The sequence below is a fragment of the Polistes dominula genome, unplaced genomic scaffold, assembly GCF_049000335.1.
Source record: "Polistes dominula isolate Pdom_NZ unplaced genomic scaffold, Pdom_raw_medaka contig_22, whole genome shotgun sequence".
In the NCBI taxonomy this organism is placed as follows: Eukaryota; Metazoa; Arthropoda; class Insecta; order Hymenoptera; family Vespidae; genus Polistes; species Polistes dominula.
Genome location: NW_028300966.1, coordinates 3,857,441 through 3,878,747, shown reverse-complemented (window position 1 = coordinate 3,878,747; position 21,307 = coordinate 3,857,441). Strand labels below are relative to the sequence as shown.

At 31.5% G+C, this 21,307-nt stretch overlaps 4 protein-coding genes across 6 annotated transcripts; 2 read left to right on the top strand and 2 right to left on the bottom strand.

Annotated features, from left to right (window-relative positions):
- The first annotated feature begins 403 nt into the window (after window positions 1-403).
- LOC107063793 (uncharacterized) lies at window positions 404-3,257 on the top strand. The gene has a single exon (XM_089173080.1). The coding sequence runs from the start codon at window positions 404-406 to the stop codon at window positions 914-916; it is 513 nt and encodes a 170-aa protein (XP_089029206.1). The 3' UTR covers window positions 917-3,257.
- On the bottom strand, window positions 2,601-12,595 carry Mgtor (nuclear basket protein megator). Its single transcript, XM_015315756.2, has 12 exons — window positions 12,186-12,595; window positions 11,940-12,102; window positions 11,609-11,830; window positions 10,969-11,528; window positions 10,494-10,885; window positions 10,117-10,379; window positions 6,067-10,021; window positions 5,587-5,997; window positions 5,122-5,487; window positions 4,856-5,048; window positions 4,426-4,758; window positions 2,601-4,186 (listed from the first exon to the last, which is right to left on the bottom strand). The coding sequence occupies exons 1-12, from the start codon at window positions 12,355-12,357 to the stop codon at window positions 4,065-4,067; spliced, it is 7,152 nt and encodes a 2,383-aa protein (XP_015171242.1). The 5' UTR covers window positions 12,358-12,595; the 3' UTR covers window positions 2,601-4,064.
- A 187-nt stretch (window positions 12,596-12,782) lies between these two features.
- LOC107063625 (pentatricopeptide repeat-containing protein 1, mitochondrial) lies at window positions 12,783-15,221 on the top strand. Its single transcript, XM_015315533.2, has 3 exons — window positions 12,783-14,477; window positions 14,579-14,884; window positions 14,974-15,221. Exons 1-3 carry the CDS (start codon window positions 13,095-13,097, stop codon window positions 15,193-15,195), a joined length of 1,911 nt encoding a protein of 636 aa, XP_015171019.2. The 5' UTR covers window positions 12,783-13,094; the 3' UTR covers window positions 15,196-15,221.
- vir (VIR_N domain-containing protein) lies at window positions 15,193-20,830 on the bottom strand. 3 transcript variants are annotated; one of them, XM_015315757.2, is made up of 5 exons: window positions 20,532-20,830; window positions 20,329-20,441; window positions 19,564-19,927; window positions 15,821-19,469; window positions 15,193-15,689 (listed from the first exon to the last, which is right to left on the bottom strand). In XM_015315757.2, the coding sequence occupies exons 1-5, from the start codon at window positions 20,583-20,585 to the stop codon at window positions 15,397-15,399; spliced, it is 4,473 nt and encodes a 1,490-aa protein (XP_015171243.1). In that variant the 5' UTR covers window positions 20,586-20,830; the 3' UTR covers window positions 15,193-15,396. The 3 variants fall into 3 exon arrangements, with proteins under 3 accessions (XP_015171243.1, XP_089029205.1, XP_015171245.1); XM_089173079.1 differs by lacking the exon at window positions 20,532-20,830 and having other exon boundaries at window positions 19,564-19,695; window positions 19,776-19,941; XM_015315759.2 differs by lacking the exon at window positions 20,532-20,830 and having other exon boundaries at window positions 19,564-19,695; window positions 19,776-19,927; window positions 20,342-20,441.
- Between the last annotated feature and the right edge of the window lie 477 nt (window positions 20,831-21,307).

The following is a 21,307-nucleotide window of genomic DNA, read 5'->3' as shown; positions in this document are numbered from 1 at the left end:
CAACCTCTCTGCCATATATAAATACTCCTCTGCTAGTCGACGAATCTCAGTCAGTTAAGAATGCGTCCAACGACAACGTTTTCTTGAGTAGAAAGACAATTTTCTTTGCTTTAAACGTCGTCCACCTTCTAATCGTTCCAATTTGGACCCAAAAGATCTTCTGAATGAATTTAATCATTCAACTTCTTGTTCTTCTCGTGCATGGGTCTAAACAATTCGTTTATCTTTGTGTTTTAAAATAAGTGCGCAAGGGTAGTGAACAAAAAATTGACAACCAATTGTGCACAAGCGGATGCATCAGATACAAACAAATTTCTTTTTGCTTTAATTGAGACAAGAAGAGGGAAAAGAAGAAGAAGAAGGAAAGGGAAAAATATATACACACAAATAAAAGCAAGAAAAGATGTTCAAACAAAAGATTAAATATGATTTTTGCCTTAGGCTAATTATCTTGATCGTATCGATCATGTGTAATACGGCTCAAGCAATGACGACTAACAATGTAAGTCGTCATCAAATGCATCATCTTCATCGTACACCCAAAAGGATGAACTTTTCACGTTCATTAGAAGCTGCACAAAATTTCTCTTGCCGAGAACCACAATTTCGATCCTACAATTTAAGGGATTTGATGAAGACTGTTCACAGCAATTCGGAAATCGTTGATTTTCCACTTTATATTGTTTTGAACAGATGTGATGTACATTCCGGATGTTGTAAAGCTATAACTAAAAGTTGTACTCCGATAGAATCGCAGATTTATTACGACGAAATAGAAATTGACATTAGTAGTATAGAAACTACTAAGAAGAAAAGATTATGGATAAGAGTTGAACAACACGGTAAATGTATTTGTGCGGATACCAACCCCGATCAACGCCGGAGTTATTCGATCCCGAACATTGAGATGATTTGATTGATGTCATGAACAACAAAATTGATTCCTACGTTCCTGTGAATAAAAAAAAAACAAAAAAAAGAAAAGAATAGAAACTATACAAAAAGAAAAAGATATGTAAGTAAAGGTCTCGGTGATAATATTCATTAGGACGTATAAATGTGTATTATATTTATGAGAACAATATTACTAAGGACTTTTGCCAAAATTGAAATCTTCTTAGAAAAACTAAATAAATCAATCAAATATAAACAAAATTCAAATTGTATACATATATGATATTTAAGTATATTATATATTTTTAATATAATATATATAATATATAATATTATAAAATCAACGACTTAGCCACGTTGGGTTACTAGTTTTTATTTTAGATCACTAAAGTCAAGCAACGTGAGCACGGTCAGTAACATGGATAGGGTGACTTGTACGAAAAAACAAAAGACAAAAACCATATGCTTCTTTCAGAGAAACGGTAAAAAAATTCCTATCTTTGGTAGAATTGAATAAGTGTGAGAAAGTGGTTTATAGAGAAGTGACTCACCTGTTAAAGGGAGAGCAACAAAAAATATATATTTATTCTTAATCGGATTGGAAAAGATACTAATTTCTTGAATCTGTATTACAAGGAGTTAAACTATATTTTTTGCTCTCCCTTTTATGGGTTAAGGTATTTTTCTATTAACACCTTTTTATATTTGTTCAATACCAGAGAAGTTGTGTTTTTTACCGACTCTCTGAAAATCTTTTGTTTTTTTTTGGACAAGTCACCCCATCCATGTTACTAACAATGCTCAAGTTGCTTGATTTTAATGATATAAAATAATCCAACGTGATTAAGCCGTTGATTGAATTAAATATTATATTATATAAATATAATTATAACACTTTGTACTCGGAAGATTCCTGTAAGGGGACATAAGTATTTTTTTTTTTTAGTAATTAGATATATAGATAAAATTTATATTTTAGGTTTAAATTTCAATAAATATGCTCTTCTCAATGTTTAGAAATTCATATAAATTAAATTTCATTAGAATTCATTCTTTGGTTTCAAAGTTATACTATTTTTCCACATTGTCGAATTACTAGTATCCAATTTTTAGGAATGCTCCGAATGCTAAGAAACAATTATTTAATTATAATTATAATAATTATATAAATATATATAATATATGTATATAAAAAAGAAGGTCGTTAATTCACTGAACTGAAAAAAATTTGCATAAAAAAGGAAACAAAATACGCTTCGTTTAATTGTGATATTATATAGATAGCATATTATAATTGTAATTATATTTATATATATCCTATAATATTTATAGTTTAAGTTATACTAATTAATTTATTGTGTGTGATCGTATTTATAATCAATTAGTTTTTTTTTATGTTTATCGTACTTACATTATATCATTTTCATTCAAAAGAAACTTATAAAATATTAACTGACGAAAATAACTTTCAATCAAAGTTTTTACCATTGCATTATTGTTCTTAAAAAACAATTAGGTTGTTTTCTTCATCTTTTTTAAGATATTAAAAAGATAGAATTCTTTATTGATTTAAATTTAATGAAATATACAATTCGTGACACGAATTGTTGGAGTTGGAGACTGAAATAATCATATAAACTGATTTTCATTTATTTTTTTTAATTTCGGGAAGACTTCGGCGTCTTATTAATTAATAAAGGAACAAGTTTATTTGTAATTAAATGAAATTAACTGATATTGAATTTAATAGGAAATAATTATACATTTTTGGAAAGATGGAAAGAGCAGAACTTGATAGCATTGTAGGCATGATATTAATATTCATCGTGCTACGCAATATCCATAAATTATATACTAATGACGTCCATACGTACCGTATATATGTGAAATTATTTTTGGACAGTTTAATACACACATACATGTATATATACCTAGCGAATATATATAAAAAGTAAATTTATTTTAATAAAAATATACACTAGCTTTCACACACACACACACACACACACACATATATATATATATATATATGCGCACGCGCGTGCGCGTTAAAATAATATTCGTATTTTTTTGGCGACAAATTTTGATATGAAAAAAATAGAAGAAAAAGATTTATTTTATTTTATCATATGTAATATATATATAATGAAAACATTTTAAATTATAATTGGAAGTAATTACAAAAATTAATTATTATATATTTAAAGTCCTAAAAATGTTTCAATACAACACACATACAAAAAAAAACGTAATATTAATCAATTTTATACAAGCTAGTTCCGAATATGGAAATTATAGGCTAGTTTATTTATTTATACATTTTAAGTAAGATGACAAATACTGCCATAAAAATAATAAATGAATTATGTTATTCTTCGTTTTTACATTAGCACGTAATAACTTTTTAAATTTATCTTTATATTTTCTGTTTTATTTTCTTTTTAGTTCTACTAAAATATACTTGTCAAAAAAATACTTGAATAAAAAAGAATTAGAAAAAGATCAAGAAGAAAAATAGAATTATTTTTAAAAAATAACGAACATGTTATTATTTGGATTAATTTGTAAAAAATAACGAATAAATTTGGTAGAGTTCTAACAAAAAGGACGAAGAGCTTAGGCACTTTTAAATTACTAATCAAGTCTTCTATACTTGGAAATAAAATGATTATAATGGAATGTAGTTAAACATATTTTCAGTATTAAAAAATAAAATATACAAATAGTATTACTGTATATAGCAATTATTGTTTTCTGTGCAATACTTGAAAGAGAAAAGAAGAAAAAAAAGGATTCATTAAGATTCCCTATCTTCATGAAATGATTATGTCCTAATAATAATTATTATTATTATAATTATTATTATTATATAGTAAATACGTTATTTTATTTGTACAATGCTTCTAATATCCTATTCATAAGAAATATATTTTCATAAATTTTTGTTCACTAAGAATAAAAAGAAAGTAAAAGAAGTATATATGTTTGTTGTAACGTTACTTGATTTGTGAAAATCCATTTATATTTCTTATAATATTCAATTCCTATTTTTTTTTTTTATAAGCTAAGTATATTTTTTTCTTTTTTTTCAACTGACACTATATTAATGAGATGTAAAAGAGAGATGTATGGTCATATACAATTATATGTACCTGCTCTATATAGTATACTTAAAATCGTGTGTATGGATACTTAGCCCGCATTCTACCTCGTCCTCTAGAACCTCGTCCTCTTCCTCCACCTTCGTTATTTGTTCCTCGTGTTGCTTGACCACGCATTACATTTTGTCCTCCTGAACATAAAAAAAAATAAAAAATTGCAAATAAATGAGTAATTAATTGTAAATCGCGAAGATAATAGATAAGATAAATATATTTAATACATATACTAACATCAGAATTTAAATTTTGTTCTGGAAAAAAATGACCAGATGATGCTGTCTCAAAAGAAATAAAAAAAGGAAAAAGGCATTTTTATCCAAGATAAATAAATAGAACATATGAAAGAGTATATATGCGTAGTTATAATAACCTCTTCCAGATTGACTTTCCCAGACAATAGGGGTTGGTCTTGCTCCACGAGTACGGAATGGTGATCGTGCTGATCGTCTAAGTGGTGCACCCCTATTACTATTACCATTACTACCAACTGCAGCTGCAGCTGCAGCGGCAGCAGCAGCCATTGTTCGTTGACGAGTATTACTGGAAGGAGATGCTTCAGCTTCTCTGCTTTCTTCCTCTGCATCATCTTCAACAATGTCACTTCCAGGTTCTTCTACACCTTCTCCCGTGTCAACGGCATCGTCATCACCGGACACTAAAGATCCAGCTTCTTCTGTCCGCTTTTCACCTTCTGAACTCACTCCTGCAATTAATTCAATTAATGTGATTTACAATACGAATAATTCATTTGATCGGAATGTATCAGAAATATTATCTTATGTAAATATCATGTCATCTACCTTCGGTTGGCATCGTACTAGATTCTGTAATAGCTTCCGTTTGACCCTGTTGTTGTTGCTGTTGATCTGCACTACCTACACGAATACTTACAATCGTAGATTCTTCGTTAGTATCACTTACAGATGCACCTATTACCGGTACTGTTGTTACAGTACCGAGAGTTTCTTGTTCTTCTGATGGACCACTACTAGTCTACAAAATAAAGAATTATTATTATTTGTAAGAATAACGTACATGAATATGTGTGTGTTATTTAATTACTTACAGATGGAGGTAAATCTGCAGCAGGGGAAACTTGTAAAGGTGTAGTAGGTACACTACGACCAGTACCACCATCTTCTAATTGACCAAGATCTATCCTGTTATCATCTATGCTTTCTTGTACCACTTGGGCTGCTCCTGAACTTAACGAACCAAATATTGTTCGAGTAACAGTTCCAGTAGTAGTAGTTAGTGAAGGTGTCGAAGAAGCTGTATTGGATGCAGACGAATCTCCAAAAGTGAATCGTGCTTGAGGTACTTGGGGTGAACTCACAGCTTCTCCAAATCCATCTCCTCGTCGAGGAACAAACAATGTGGGAGTACTGGGTACTATGCTATCATCACCTCCATCTTCGTATCCTTGTTGTGGCTATAATATCAAAATGTGCATTTAATTAATTATGTATTAATAAAATTAATGTTTTTTTTTTTTTAGAAATAGCATATTCATATAAATTAAAAAACTAACTAAAAGCAAATGTTGTTGTTGCTGCTGTCGGGGCATTGGTGCAATACCACGCGATGAGCGAGAGGCAAAGGAAGTTGCTGATTCACCCGTTTGTCCAGCACTACTAATTGCTTCTGATTGCTGTTGCTGTTGATTTACAGGTATCGTTGCTTGAGCTTGCCTCGGAACCTCCACACTAGCCGAATCTTCTTCCATTATAATTTCAACTTCGTTGCTATCTCGTTCTACCTCAGCTTCAACTTCATATGGCATTTCATCTTCCTCTTCCATTTCTTCGTACGGATCATTATCAAATTCTTCTTCTTCTTGTGCTTGATTATTCCCACCTCCTTCTCCTTCGTCACAATCTACTATTACTACACAACCTTCTTCAACTTCTTCATCTTGATCACGCTGACTAGAAGTAGGTACCTACAAATACGACAAGTATTATATATATTTGTTTAAATTATTTGTTTGTATATACCATTCAATACTTACTTGATACTCTATTTCTGAAAGACTGGCACTAGCCGATGACCCTAACTCTGTTTGCCTACTTCTCTTGGCTTTTGGACTAGATGCTTGTTCTTGCCTATTGTGATCTTCTATTATTCCTGATCCGGATGCAGTAGAATCAAGTGTTCTAGTCCGTTTATGACCAGTAGATGCTTGAGAAGTACTAACTGACTGTGTAGAACTGCTAGCTACCGTTTGCTGTTGGTCACTGGCTACCGCTTGTTGTTGTTGTTGCTGTTGTTCAACTCGTGGGCTAACAAGTGCCACAGTCTGTTGCTGCTGCTGCTGTTGTTGTTGCTGACATTGCTGTTGTTGTACATTTAAAGTTTCACCACTTTCTGCATCTTCTCTTTGAGTTGATTCAGCAGATTCGCTCAATTGTGGTTGAACGACTAACTGACGTAGCGTACCTGGTGTAGTTTGTGAGGAACTACTTGTACTAGCTGGTTGAAAATCTGTGAGACTACTTGTCGGAGAACTTGTTTCAGTTGTATGAACTATTTGTTGTTGAGGTTGTTGCTGTTGATGAGGTGCAACCATAACAGGTGCGGTTGCAGTTGTCGGTAACACTGCTGCTGTTCTAGATTGAACTACTACACTCATTGGCCTAATACTTGCTAGAGGTGTTTCTGCACGTGCAGACATAGGCTTAATATTAGCAGTAGGAGGTTCACTTGGCGGACTAACCCCACTAACTCCTGTTAATTGTCTCTGCAACTGTGTAATACGTTGTAGTAGAGCTTCCTTTTCTGCTTGAATTTCTGTCTTTTCATGTTCCAAACGAGATATTCTTCCTTCCATTTGAGATTTTAATGCAGCAAGTCTTGCATCATGCTCCGATGTATCCGAGTCATTCGATCCAGATTCTATTTTTGCTTTCAGGTCAAGCAATTCTTTCTCACAGACTTTTTTTGATTCTGTAAGTTGCATGATCTTTGTCCTAGCACCTTTCAATACTTGTTTAGCACGCTCTTCTTTTTCTACGCTAGCCTTATTCATCGTATCTATCTCTTTCTTTAAAGATTCTGATTCATTTTGAATAATTGATATCTGACGATTCAAATCATCAATCTTCGTAGTTAATTCAACATTCGCTTGTCGTAATTCTTGCCGACCTTCTTCGCGTAATTGGTCTTCGCGTTCTTGCGTTACTTGTCCTGAATCATCGCCTCCTGCATTACCTGAAGACATTCGCGTATCTTCAGATTTGTTTTTCTCTTCTTCTACCGTTTTAGCAAGCTCCTCAAATTGTGTTTTATATTTCTTAGCTATCTTTCTTATCTGAATTTCCTTATTTTTGATATCATTCAAAACTGCTTCCTTATCTCCAAGTTCCTTTCTTAATGTTGCTAAATCTTTAGCTTTTGAAGTAGAATCTGCAAGTGCTTCACTTAAATCTTGACCCAATTTACGTGCTTCCTCGGAAATTTTAGAAACTTGTTCACCTTGTGCCTGTACTTGTTTCTGAAGTTGACTCAATTGTTCTTCCAATTTACTTTTTTCTAATTTCAATTGATTCAATTCCTCTGTACGCTTAGCATGCGTTTCGCGTTCAGAAGTAAGTAATTTACTTAGACTTTCACGTTCTGTTTGCAATCTACGCCAATCTTCAGGACTAGCCTTGTTGGATCTTTCAACTAACGCGTTAGCTCTTTGTCTCCATCTTGTAGCTTCTCCTTTGAGGCCAGTGTTTTCTTGTGTTAATGCTTCATTCTTAGCTGCTAAATCTCTGGATGTATCACGAAGTGGTACCAATTCCTCTGATAATACCGTTACCTGTGACGTTAATTCGTTCACCTTAGCAGACAAATTATCTCTTTCTTCTCTCAAAATCCTATTAGAATCGGTTATGGCATTTAATGTTTCAATTTTTCTTAATAATTCAGCATGCTTGGATGTTGTAACCACATCAATTTCAGATTTTTCTCTTTCGGAATTAAGCATAGTTTCAGTTTTCTTTAATCGTTTCTCCGCCATTTCTGCTTGAGATTTTAATCTTAAATTTTCAGTTCTCAAAATGTCAAATTTAGCCATGGCTAAATCTTTCTCACGTCTCAAATATTTAATAACTTTGAGTAATTGTTCAGCAGATTTGGAATCTTCATCCGCGATACTAAAACTACGATTCATTGCTTCGATACTAGTATTTGGACTGTCATTATTTGATTGTTGACTTCGCATAATAGTTGTTTTGTCACTTAACTCTTGAATTTCGTCATGTAAAAGAACGTTTTGTGCATCCAGATCTTCAACCCTTTTTAAAGTTTCTTGAACTTCTTCAATTAACTTCGTTTCTCTTTCCTTAAATGCTGCTTTTTCTAATTCCAATGCTTCAACAGCTGCATTTCTTTCTTGAGTCAATGTTGCCATTTTTTGATCTACATTTTGCATATCTTCTTTCAATTTTGCCAGTAATTGTAAATCTGCCGAATGTAGAACCATTTCTCTAGTGTACTTTTCTTCAGTTTCCAATGCAGTCGTCGAAGCAACCTGCAAATCACTTTTAACAAGTTCTAATTCACCCTTGACTTCGTCAAGTTCTTCGAGCTTTCTTTCAGCTTCTGCGAGCTTTTGCCGTAACTCAGAATCTGTTTCTTGGCGACCATTTGAGATTTTAGCTAATTCTTCACCTAATTCTTTAACTCGTTTTTGAAGGGAATTAACTTCAACTCTCGATTGTTTCAGAGCATTTTCCAATTCTTCTTTACATTTATTATGTTGTTCTGTTAATTCTCTTAACTGTACCTCTGCACTTTCAGCAATATCGCAATATTGTTGACCCTGTTGACGTGCAGTTTTTAATTGTTCTGTTAGAGATTTAACTTCGGCTTGATTGGTTGCTAATTGCATTTCTAGTTCCTTTAATCTTTTAGTCATATTTTCGTCGCCAGTAAAAGGTTTTGATATTGAATGGGCAACAGCTTGTCTTAACTTTGAATTGGCTTCTTCAAGTTTCAGAACACTTTCTTTTTCTGCTTTACGAGTTTCTTCCAATTCGTTACGAATACGTTCAGTTATTTCACGTTCCTCTGCTAGACGTTCCTGTGCCGTATTTAATTGTTTTTCCATAGTCGATAATAGCTCTCTGAATCGATCTTGTTCTTCCTGTAGACGTCGTCTCAACGCAGCACATTCTCTGGAAGCATCGTCGAAACGTTGCTCAATACGTAATTGATTTTCCGCTTGAACACGCTCCAAAGAAGCTTTGATAGATTCTACATCAGCTCTTAACAAAGATTGCGTTTGTCTTTCCCGTTGGAATAATTCTCGTTCTTTTAAAAGACGTCCTTCCGAATCTCGCAATAATTGTCTTTCTTGACGTAAATTCTCTAATTGTACTTCGGCGCGAGACAAACGTGTTTGAGCAGATAGAGCTTCATCCTTCAAGATCATAATACTTTGTTCGTGCTTTCCAATGGTAACATTGTAATTACAACATTTCTCTTCCAATGCTTTTATTTGTGATTTATATGACGCTACATTTGCTTGGAGAAGTTGAAAACGTGCATTCGCAGAATCCAACTGTGCTTTCAATCTGCAACAATAAGCCGAATTTGCATCTGCCTTCTTTCTATGTCTTTCAACTTCTTCGCCCAACATTTTTTCATGAGCTATTTTTTCTTTCCTATACAATTCAAACTCGTCTGTAACTTGTTTCAATTTATTCTCTAATTCCTCATATTTTCTTTTCCATTCCTTTTCTTTTTCGTTATCCACTGAATCTATAGATTTATCTGCTTCGTTTATAGTTTCTGCTGTGCTTGTATTTAATTCCTTATTTTCTTCATTAGACACATCTTTCATTTCTGTTGTACTTGATTGTTTCAAACTTTGCTGATACATATTTTTATACATATCACGTTGTCTTAATAAACCATCCAACATTTTAGCTTGTCTATCTTGAGCTTCCTGCATTTCTGCTAATTGTTCCAAATACCTAATATGGATATTTAATGTCAATTTAATTATTGTTTTATTGTAATTTATTTTTAATGTTATTAAAAAAACATTATTCTATATATAAATACAAACCTATCCAATTTTTCCTTCATTTCGCCAGAATTAATCTCATCAGTAGCTTTTTCCATTTCTTCTTGTTTTGTTGACAATGACCGTACAATTGATAATAATTTTTGATTATTTTCTTGTAATTCTTCGATGTCTTTAAATGTTACAAGTTGTTTCGTAATTATTTGCGAAGAATCTAGATCTTCCGTATTTGTTGTTGAAAATTCATTTTTGTGTAAACTATTGCCACTTCTATTTTCTTGAACTTCTTTAAGAAGATAACATACCTAATAAAAGAAAAAAATAATAAATAGATGGTTAACAGAACATATCAATATATATCTTAATTTATTTCTCATTTTTTATTTTTCCGATAATAAATAAATCTATAAATAATTTACCTGTCTAGCTAAATCGGCAAGTTCTGATTTTAACCTTTGATTTTCTTTAGTGTAATGTTTGGATACTCGATTTGCTTCATCAGCAGATTCCTGTAGACGATGATTTTCTGTAAGAAGTTCATCCAATTGTGCTGTCAATGTAGCAACATGATTTGTCGCAGCTTCATAATCTTCGCGTTGCTGTTGCAATATAGGTGCTTTTTCTTCAAGTTCACGTAAGATAACATCCATTTGTGATTTTAAGCGTTCGTTTTCTTCGCGTTCCATTGTTAATTCATTAGTTGCATCTACTAATTGTGTATAAATTTGTGTGAGACTTAATCCCTTCTTTAAAATTCTACTAGCTACGGCTGCTGTTGGTGCCAATTGTTCAACGGCTTGATCTAATTTCTCTGTAATCAAACAAAACATTTTATTTTTAGAATATGTTTATTCATATTCAAATGTTAACATGATTTCAATATTTATATCTTACCTTGCTTAATATTTTTCAATAGTTCGTTTGCATTTTCTAGTTCTTTAGTAAGTTCGGTAATTTGTTGTTCTTTTTCTTGTAAATCTTGGTCATGTTGTAACTTAAGTTGATTATGATTTGTTTCCAATTCACCAAATTGTTCAGTAGCATGTTCTAACAATTCTTGAAGTTCTTTAACAGCGTTTATAAATTCGTCAGCTTTTGCATTAGCTTCATCTGCCATTCCTTTATAAAGATCTGCCAATCTAGTTTGGGCTCCAATTTCTTCGCGGTACGAAGCGTGCATAGATATCTCCTGCGTTCTTTGTTCTTCTAACTTTTGAGAAAGTTCTTCACAACGTCTTTGAAGAGACGAATGAGATTCACGCATTTGTGCAACTGTTTCATTAGCAATTCTCAATTCTTCATCGCGTTGTGATAAACGAGTGTCAGTCAGAAGAGTTCGTGCTGATGCTTCGGCCCTTGTTGCTTGTAATTCTGCTGTTCTCTTACTTAATTCTTCTTCCAAACCAGCTATTTGTTGAGAGAAAAGCGTTCTTTCTTGTTCTAAACGTTTTTCTCTATAAAATAAATTTGTATATTTAAATTATCATTAAAAATCTTGCAATTTTTTATATTGTTAAATCATAAAAATACCAACTTGAAATCCAAAGTCATGTCACGGCTACGAACTTCTTCTGCTTCCGCAAGAGCTTGGCACTTGGCAGCAACAGCGGTTTGTAATTGAGTTCCAAGAGAAGATAATTCAGTACGCATTCTTTCGATCTCAAAATCTCTTCGCTCAACTTGTAATTGCAGTGTATCTCTCTCATCGACAGCTGCATCTCTCTGTTTGCGTAAGTCACCATTTTCCTTTTCTAACCTATAAAAAATTGTAATAATTATACAACGTTAATGATCACTAAAATATATATTATACCCAAAGTTTATTAATTAACTTTAATTGTTATCTAATTAAATCAATAAAATACCTTTTAACAGATTCTTGCAATTTCTGTACTTCACCCTTAACTTCATTCAAATTAACTTCTAATTCTGTAGTGTATTTAACAGCCAATTCTAGTTTGCCATTGCATTCATCGAAGTTCGATTTAGTTTCTGTTAATTCTTTCTGAACTTTTTCCAAATTTTGTTCTAGACAAAAAATATTATAAAGAATTAGATCGAACGATTGTTAAAAGTAAGAAGAAAATTAAATACAAACTATCGATACGTACCAAGATTTTTACGGTTACTTTCAAAAACTGCCTTAGCAGTTATAAATTCTTCAAACTTGGCGTTAAAATGTGCTCCGAGTTTCTTTTTAATTAAATCGGGTACTTTCTTCAATTCATCTTCATTTAAAATGTTATACAGCACTTTCTGTTCATTTTCGTCAGTCGTCTCCATCTTTGCAACACTACGCACCAACTCTATGATGCACTGAACACTTTTTACAATTATAGAACAATGTTTTTTGTTTTATTATGATATTATTTTGTTTAATATAATCCCCGTTAATCCTAGCTACGATCGATTTAGCAAAATAACTAATATTTTCGACATAACTAACGTAAATTAGTAAAATTGTATAACACGCTGTTAATGGATACGATAAAACTACCGGCACTAGAATTCTTATAGAACTGACGCTCTTTCTGATTTCCTGTGTAAAAACTATCATTTGAAACTGTCTTATAGTTAAGTAACCAGATATTTATCCAATTGAGATCTTTCTCTAGATGTATTTTGTTTCTTCAACCAATAGCAATTCTTCTTACGAAATAACTCTAATAACATTTCCAATAACATTTCATCGTGAACGAACTACTTCTAAATATGATTGAGGTATGAATTTGATATAAAAAATTGTGAAATCATATTTATAAATTACAATAAATATTTAACATCAAATTTACCAACATTTTATTATTGTTTATATTGTTTTATACTTTAATATATTATTGATGAAAATATGCAATAAAATCGATAGTTATCGAACGAATTATCGAATGATTTTAAAATTCTATTTCAATTGAAGTTGGACTCACATTGTTTGTTTTGGAAACAATGTTTTAAGTGCAGACGAATTATTGTAGTATACAAAAAATTCTTTTATTTATTCTTGAAAGAATAAAAATGAAATAATGTTTTCTACAAAAATAAACATATTACCAGTAAAGAATATTTTAGGTTATGCTAATTTTAGTATTAACCACTGCAAATGGGAAACGATAAATATTTATTCACATAATGTACGAGCTTATTATAAAATAAGCAATGTAAATAAGATATTTCATAGTAATATAGAATATCAACCTAAAAATGGTATTGCCACATTATTTGACGATAGACAATTCTGTACAAAAAGTGAACCGAAGAAAGCGGATGTTTTTGGCGATATTGGATATAATAAATATAATAGAGTCGAAATGGACACGGAAGAGGAAAAGGAAGAAACATTTCAGGATAATATAGCTAAAAAACCAGAAAAGATAAAGGGTGCTTGGCGTCAGTATGTTACAAAAATGAATCATCATATTGGAAATGGAGATTTGTCATCTGCCTTAAACGTACTTTCATTAATCAAAGAGAATCGTGATAAACCTAGTACTTTCATGTATAATCTTCTTCTACGTGCTTATTCCAAGCAAGGAGATGTGAAACAATGTTTCAGTCTTTATAACAAAATGAAAAAAGCTCAATTGAAACCCAATAATGCTACATATACCAGTTTAATTAATTCTTGTGCAGAATCACAAAATAAATCTTTAGCTCTAGAAAAGTTAAAAAAATTACGCATTCACTTACATGAAACAGGACATCCAATGAATGAAACACATTATAATGTATTTATTAAAGCGTATAGTCGACATAACTGTATTGCTGAAGCTTTCCAAATAGTTGATGAAATGAGAGATAAAAGAATAAGTATAAATGTAATAACGTATAATTCTTTATTGAATGCTACAATATCTGATAAAAAAGCTGGTATGAGACATGCCTTGATCATATGGCATCTCATGCGCAAATATGGAATAAGACCAAATCTAATTACGTACAATCTATTCTTTAGAGCTATGAGAGATACAAACTTTGGTAAATGCAAACTTAGTGACATACTAACACATCAATTAATGGATACTAATTTAATAAGTACTACCAAAACAAGCAGACCAAATTTGCTAAGTACTCCTCCTATTGTCAGTTCAGTAACCGTACCTATAATAATAAATAATAAGAATGTAGAATACGAACTATCACCCGACATGCAATTAGATGATGTTTTTAAATATAATCGTTTTATTTTATTCGGCGGCTTGGAAAATATTTTAAAAATGATGAAAGAAGACTGTGTTATGCCTAATAAAGTAACGGCTACTATATTACTCGATTTAATTCCGAATACAGCATACATTGAAGATTTATTTCTTCGTAATATGAACAGTTTGAACGTTGATTTAGATATCGATTTTTATAACATGCTTATCAAGAGAAGGTGTATAAGGAGAGAATATGGTTTAGCTAAGGTAATCTAAATGAAATATTTTAATATTTGTTTTTTTGTTAATATTTGTCATCCTATTAAATTGAAGAAAACTTTTAATTAAAATTGATTGTTTTTTTGTAGAAAGTCTTAGAAGAAATTCAACGCAGACATATGTTGCCAAATATAATGACATTTGGAGTTTTAGCGTTAGGATGTCAAAAAGTTAAAGAAGCAGTAGAATTACTAGAAGGATTGGACATTGCTGGATATGTTCCAAATGTAGTCATTCTCGGAACACTTATATCTAATGCATGTCACGCGCTTGATACCAAATATCTAATGGAAATAATGGATTACATGACGAAAAACAAACTTAAAGCAAACGATAAGATTTATGTATTGCTGGATAATTATAAGGAAACATTGTCACAAATGCTACTCTCAAAGGTAATAGATATTTATGCAACTAGGTGAATGCAACATATAACTACATTAATAGTACTAAAAAGTTATTTTTTTTATGTATATTATTGTAGAAAATTGCTTTCAAGAAACATTTGGAACTGAAAACGGACTTCGAAAAATTTTCATTAAAATATTCTAAATTTAAAAGGATGAATGATGGTGATAATGATTATTATGATAAACATAATGATAATTATGATGATGATCATTATAGTGATGATGATTATTATGATGATGATGTTGATGAGGATGATAATAATAAAAAAATAAAAAACATGTACATAATTAAATAAAGTCAAATTTTATAGATTATATTATATATACAAGTGTATAATTTAATTTATCTTCTTGAATGTATTTGATTGCTTTTAGAATAGTTGACTCTATCTTTAAAATATATAATATACATTTTGGTTAAAAGTTAATAAAAATAAAATAAGAAATAAATTGTCATTTAAAATTATTATTATTATGTATTTAATAATAGAGAAAAATTATCGGAGGTAAGGAGGTCGTGTTTCTGGTACCCATGGTCGACTTCTGGCTCCAGTATTTACCACACGAGAAGGGCATGTTCCACGAATACTGAGTTTATTATAGCCAGTTGGTCCTGTGGGTTGAGCTCCACATGTTTCTAATGCCACAAAATCATCTACATGCAAGGATGGAGGTCTTGATGTATTTGGTGGTCGTGATCGGAATGGATCTGCACCTCTTCCTATACCTCCGACTGTAAGACCACCTCTCAACGAATTGGTAAATTGTGTCCTACCTCTCATAGGTGCTACTGTAATAAGCATTAAGTAATGAAAATATATTACTGTGCATTGCATAATATACAGAATCAATAATTATAATACATTTTTTTAACATATTTTTCTTTATGCTTATTATAATAAAAGAGTAAATATATCTCACCAAATGGTTGCTTCATTTTTGTAATAGGGGAGGGAGGTATTTGTTTTTGAATATCTCTATTTTCCTGATCATCGGGTTGAGTTTTTGATTGTAATGGCTGTATTGCATCATCAGGTGGTGCTTTGGAACATAAATTTTGTGCTTCTGATAGTAGATTAAAATCAGTAGGAAGTAGTTCTGCTGCAAAGTCTATTAGATCTACAACTGTTTTGTTTTGTATTTGATTTGACAAAATAAATGGACATTTCTTTGGACGTCTAGGAATGTATATAGGTGTTCTTAAACATCGTTGTGAAAACTGACTGAGCAAGGCTTCTGGAGTTGGCAATAATGGTTCTAACATTTCAGGTATTGGTTCTTTTTCTTCTTTATCTTCAGCAAATTTTAAAGTATTTACTAATTCTTGTGCGCCTTGTATTTTTTCTAACGGATGTCCAGTTTTATCCCAGGATATTAAAGTTGCTAATTGTTGTGCACGCAGATATAATGACCTCTTTTGTATATCATTGGCAATCATATTCTCTAAAAACTTTATTGTTAAATCTGTAATGAATTTTGTATCTGTATCTTCTAAATTCGAAATATGTTCTAGTAATGACTTTAATGCGTCAGGTTTGTTTTCCAAACAACTTTTTACATGATACAAGCCATAATTGTGACTGGTAAGAGATAGAAGTATGTACAAAGTATTTTCTAATATTTCTGGCTGAAATTTAGTGCTACTTGCTAATATTTCGATTAATAGAGTAAGAATTGATAAGAGTGGTTCTTTACTTGGTACCGAATGTGTTAATCTCTTTTCAAATGGTTCATTAGTATCTTCTTGAACAAGACTTAATGTACAATCACATAAGGTCTCAAAAGTATCAAGAATTTCTTGTTGAACTCGAACATCATTAGTTATTCTAAATGTTGCGCACATCAATTTAATAATTGGAGGATATCTTTGATCTAATTTAACTTGTGCTCTTGATGCTGGATTGGTCAAAGTTAATAGAGTAGCTTTCATAGGAGCATGCCTTGCTAAGTCACTAAGTAAGGCAAATATTAAAACATTATTTTCCAATGCTGTAGTAGTTATTATAACATCTAATAAACATCTACCTACTAACAATGCAGTAGGTGCTGCTAAATCACTCAATTGTTTACATACTGTGGAAAGAAGTACTAATAAATCTTTATTCCAACTGCTGCAAAGTAGTTTTAAGGTTTCAGTAAGATTATTGGCTTGTGCTTGAAGATGTGCCGACCATAATTTTCTTACACCGAGTATACGTGCTGTATCATCAGCTATAACTTCCTTTACAGTTAGTAATGGTGGAAGTATGCGTGATAAAAGTTTCAAACCAGGAATGAAATTACATGGACTGAAAGAAACCATTTTTAAAACTTCACCCAACATTTTGGTCCATAAAGATTTGGCTACATTTCCAGATCCATCTGAATCTACCACCTGCGTAAATACCAAGAGTGTTCCTACAATTTCATAGGAAAGACTTTGGACTAATCTTGTAGAAGGAATAGCTTCAACTAATGAGTAGACACCGAGCAAAGGCACAACAGCAGTTAAATCTTTAAACTCAGTTGCCATGCATTTCACTAATCGTTCTAACAGTGCCCTAGTCAATCTAACACATGGAAGAAGTAGTGCGACTAATGCTAATCCTCTTCGTCCAGTCAAAGCAGCACGATATAAAAATGGCTGTTCATAAAAATTAGAAATGTTAGACATAACAGCAACAAGCGCTGTTAATCCATCGGCAGCAAATAATTGTGTTAAAGCATTTCTATACTTTAATTCGATATATGGTTCCATAGGATCTATGTCATTATTTGAAGGAAAAATTAAATAATGCAGAATTCTGCATGCTGTTATTAACTGGCCTGGTAAAGATGCTGCTTTATCTGCACTTTTTCTAATGCATGTTACAAGTGAAGAAACATCTCCATAATTCCAATTAGATGTTTGAGCAGCTGTTGTTAAATATGATGTTACATCTCTTAAAACAGATTGATTTCTAGATTTTTCTAGGATAATACCAGCACGATTTTGAAATATTTCTACGTGATCGGAATAACGTATGATAACTGATATTATCTCAGCAGCAAATTCACAAAGGTTAGTATCAGAAAGATAAGGAATTAAGATATCTATAAATTCACCCATAGGAAGGACCGTTATTATAGCTTGTAATCCTTCAGGATATATAAGGAAAGAATGAAGTTTTTTTAAGGTTATCCAATCAGAGGCGTCAAACTTTAAATAAGTTAAACATTGTACAACTTGAAGTCGCCATGCTATAATAGAGCCTACACTCGCTGAATCGTATCTTAAAGCTTTTAATAAGTATTTGGTTATTTCTGGTTGTTTTAACAAGTGAAATAAACCCTCTTTTGTTTCTGAAAGACGTAAAAGGAAACGATGCGTCGCTTTAATTAAATCAGGTTCTGATTCTGGCGAAGTAAGAGCTAAAAGCAAATAAATCGAAAGTTTATGATGTTCGAAATAGCTAATTAAATGACACCGAGGATTACGATTTTCTTCTCGTTCAAATTCCATTTGTGCGCTTGCTGGCAACTGACGCTTAGGCTGAGCCATAAGTGTTGGTGCACATATATATGCATTTGTCAATTCTGTTATTATTAATTTATTAAGTTGTTTTAATTCGTCAAGAACTTCATAAATGTGGACTTTTCGTAATAAAGAACTCAAAGCATATTTTAGTCTTGCAAGTTTAGCTGCATCTAACATCATTATGGCATTTTTATACAAATTACTTTTGGATTTCAGGAACTCTTGAACAATTAGCGGACTTATTAATGCAGCATCCAATGCACGAAGTGCTGAAAGCTTAACTGGAAGTGCCACATTTTCACGCATGCATAGTGTTAATAATTTATAAGGTGCGTCTACTTTTAAAAGTATGCTTGGTCCCTGTGGAAGTCTACACAAAGCCTCGGCTAAGCGAACACCAACTTTGACGTGGCGCACTTTATAGGCTGGTTGTGGTTGAGCACGAGCAAGGTCTACATCAAGACCTGCATTTACAATATTAGTTAGGTCATTGGTATCACTGTCATTAAGATCAAAAGAACCAAGTGTTGCGCACAATGATTCACAACTATGTACAAATGTTTCTTTCTCTTGACCTGGCGCATTATTAAAATTTAAAACTAATTTAGAAAGCGACTGCAACGTTTCTCGTATTTTATCAGAAGTTTCACTATTCATAGAATTTCCTTCTATGGCCACAAGTGGTATTTCCAAATCTAATAGATCAGGCGGTGCTAGAGTATAAATAGCATCCAACTGAATATTTTCGCATTCAAATTCTGTTGTAGGTGGCAAATCATCAGCCATAATATCTTCGTCAGATAATATAGGTTCAAATGGTTCTCCAGTTTCTGCAACAGCTCCATCTTGTTCAGCTTCTTCTTCTTCAGCTGATATTGATTCTGGACTCAAGGAAACAAGAGATTCCGAAGGAGGTGAAGATGGACGCTTCACTCCTTTTTGCGCGGTATTATTTGTATCTTCCTCCCATTGTCCTGATTCTATCTTTCCAGTATCTGTTGTTGAACTTCTGGAGGGTTCAACTACTTGAATTGGTTGAATAGGTGGTGGTGGAGTAGCTGCTACACATGTTTCCTATTAATATAAAATATACATTTGAACAATTTGTTCAATCAAAATCTTACCATTCGTAACCTTTATTTTCTAGTTAATTCTAATACACACTTACATTTGGATTAGATTGGTTTTGATTTTCATAATACCATTCAGGCTGTTGCTCTGAAGGCTGTGGAGTACTTTCCGTAGTTTCTTCCAGTCCACTTACACATACACTAGATCCAGCAGCAGGACTAATAACTTCCTGTGGATTATTCAATGATTTTGTCAAAGAACCATATACAGCTAAAGTAATAGTAGTGTACCAGCCTCGCAATACTAAACCATCAGTTGGTATTTGTTTCCGTTCACATTCTAATTGAATGTGAATATTTTGTTTATATTCTAAGCCTCCAAGAGATTCAAATGTAGATGCTCCAGGCTTGCTTAAATCATTTACGAAAAATTCTATCTCAAACTGAGATGGATTAGTAGCACTGTAATAAATAAACTACAATATATATTTAAATATTAGAAATATATATGAGTAATGATAATAGTAATAATAATAATAATAATAATAATAATAATAATAATAATAATACACTTATGGATATATTATATATAATATTCACAAAAATAAATACTTAAATTTTCTTTCAAAATTATCTTATTTATATGTACATAAAATTTATAATTATATATTTATACTCATATTATTGTTATTATTATCAAATAAAAAACGTTTCTTTCAAAATTATCTTATTTATATGTACACAAAATTTATAATTACAAATTTATACTTATTATTATTATTATTATTATTATTATTATTATTATTATCAAATAAAAAACGTTATTAAAAGAAAATGAAAAAATATATAGTATATTAAATTACCCAAGACGCACACCTCCTGGAAAATCTGCTTGCACTCTAGCTCCTAATGGTATAATCCTAACCTCACTGATATAAACAGGTTTTGGAAACTGTACTAAATCCAAGTTTAATTCCTTAAAAGAGAAATAACGTTTAATTAAGAATTATTAAAATAATCTTGATTCTTTACTTAATTACAAATAAATATTTTGTTTCAAACAAACCTCTGAAATATCATGAGAAAATGTGTCAAAAAATAACAATTCTGTATTATCCATTTCTGTGAAGCGTTTATTTTCAATATTATTTCTAATGATATATTAAAACATTTTAAGTTAATATAACTTATTTGTCAGTAAATAAATTATGTTATCTAGTAATCAACATTTTATATTATATATCTCTTGTTTCAAAGCCTTTTAATGGTTCAATTATATCTCATTCACATAAGAATTCAATCTCAAACAGCTTACACTATTCCCTCGAAGGGTGTGCGACATCAACGACACATACGGACAAAATATGAACTACATAAAGGATTCTACCATACCGATATTTTGTTATATGTGTGTAGAAGCATTATTAGTGTTAGTAACTAACACCATTCAATTTTTCATTTTTATGTTAGATTAGAAACATTATAACGCAATTAGTTTCTATATTTTGTATAGATAAAAAGAACCAAGAAAAAAAAATATGATAATAAAAAGTTCAAAGAAACTAATTATCATTATTATGTTTATAGTAAGCGGTCTTTGGCTGGATTTTACTTACAATGGAATGTATAGCATATAAAATATGTTAAACATTACATAGAAAGTAAAATACTATTGCCCGGGTCTAACCACGAGGAGGTAACCGCTTCTGAAGACCCATGAGGGATATGCATGCTGAAGATGTCCACATCCGAATAAAATTGAATGGAAGGAATTTAACTCTTAGGCCCCACCATAAGAGTACCATTCAAAAAATCCGTACGATTATTATCGAGAATACCAGA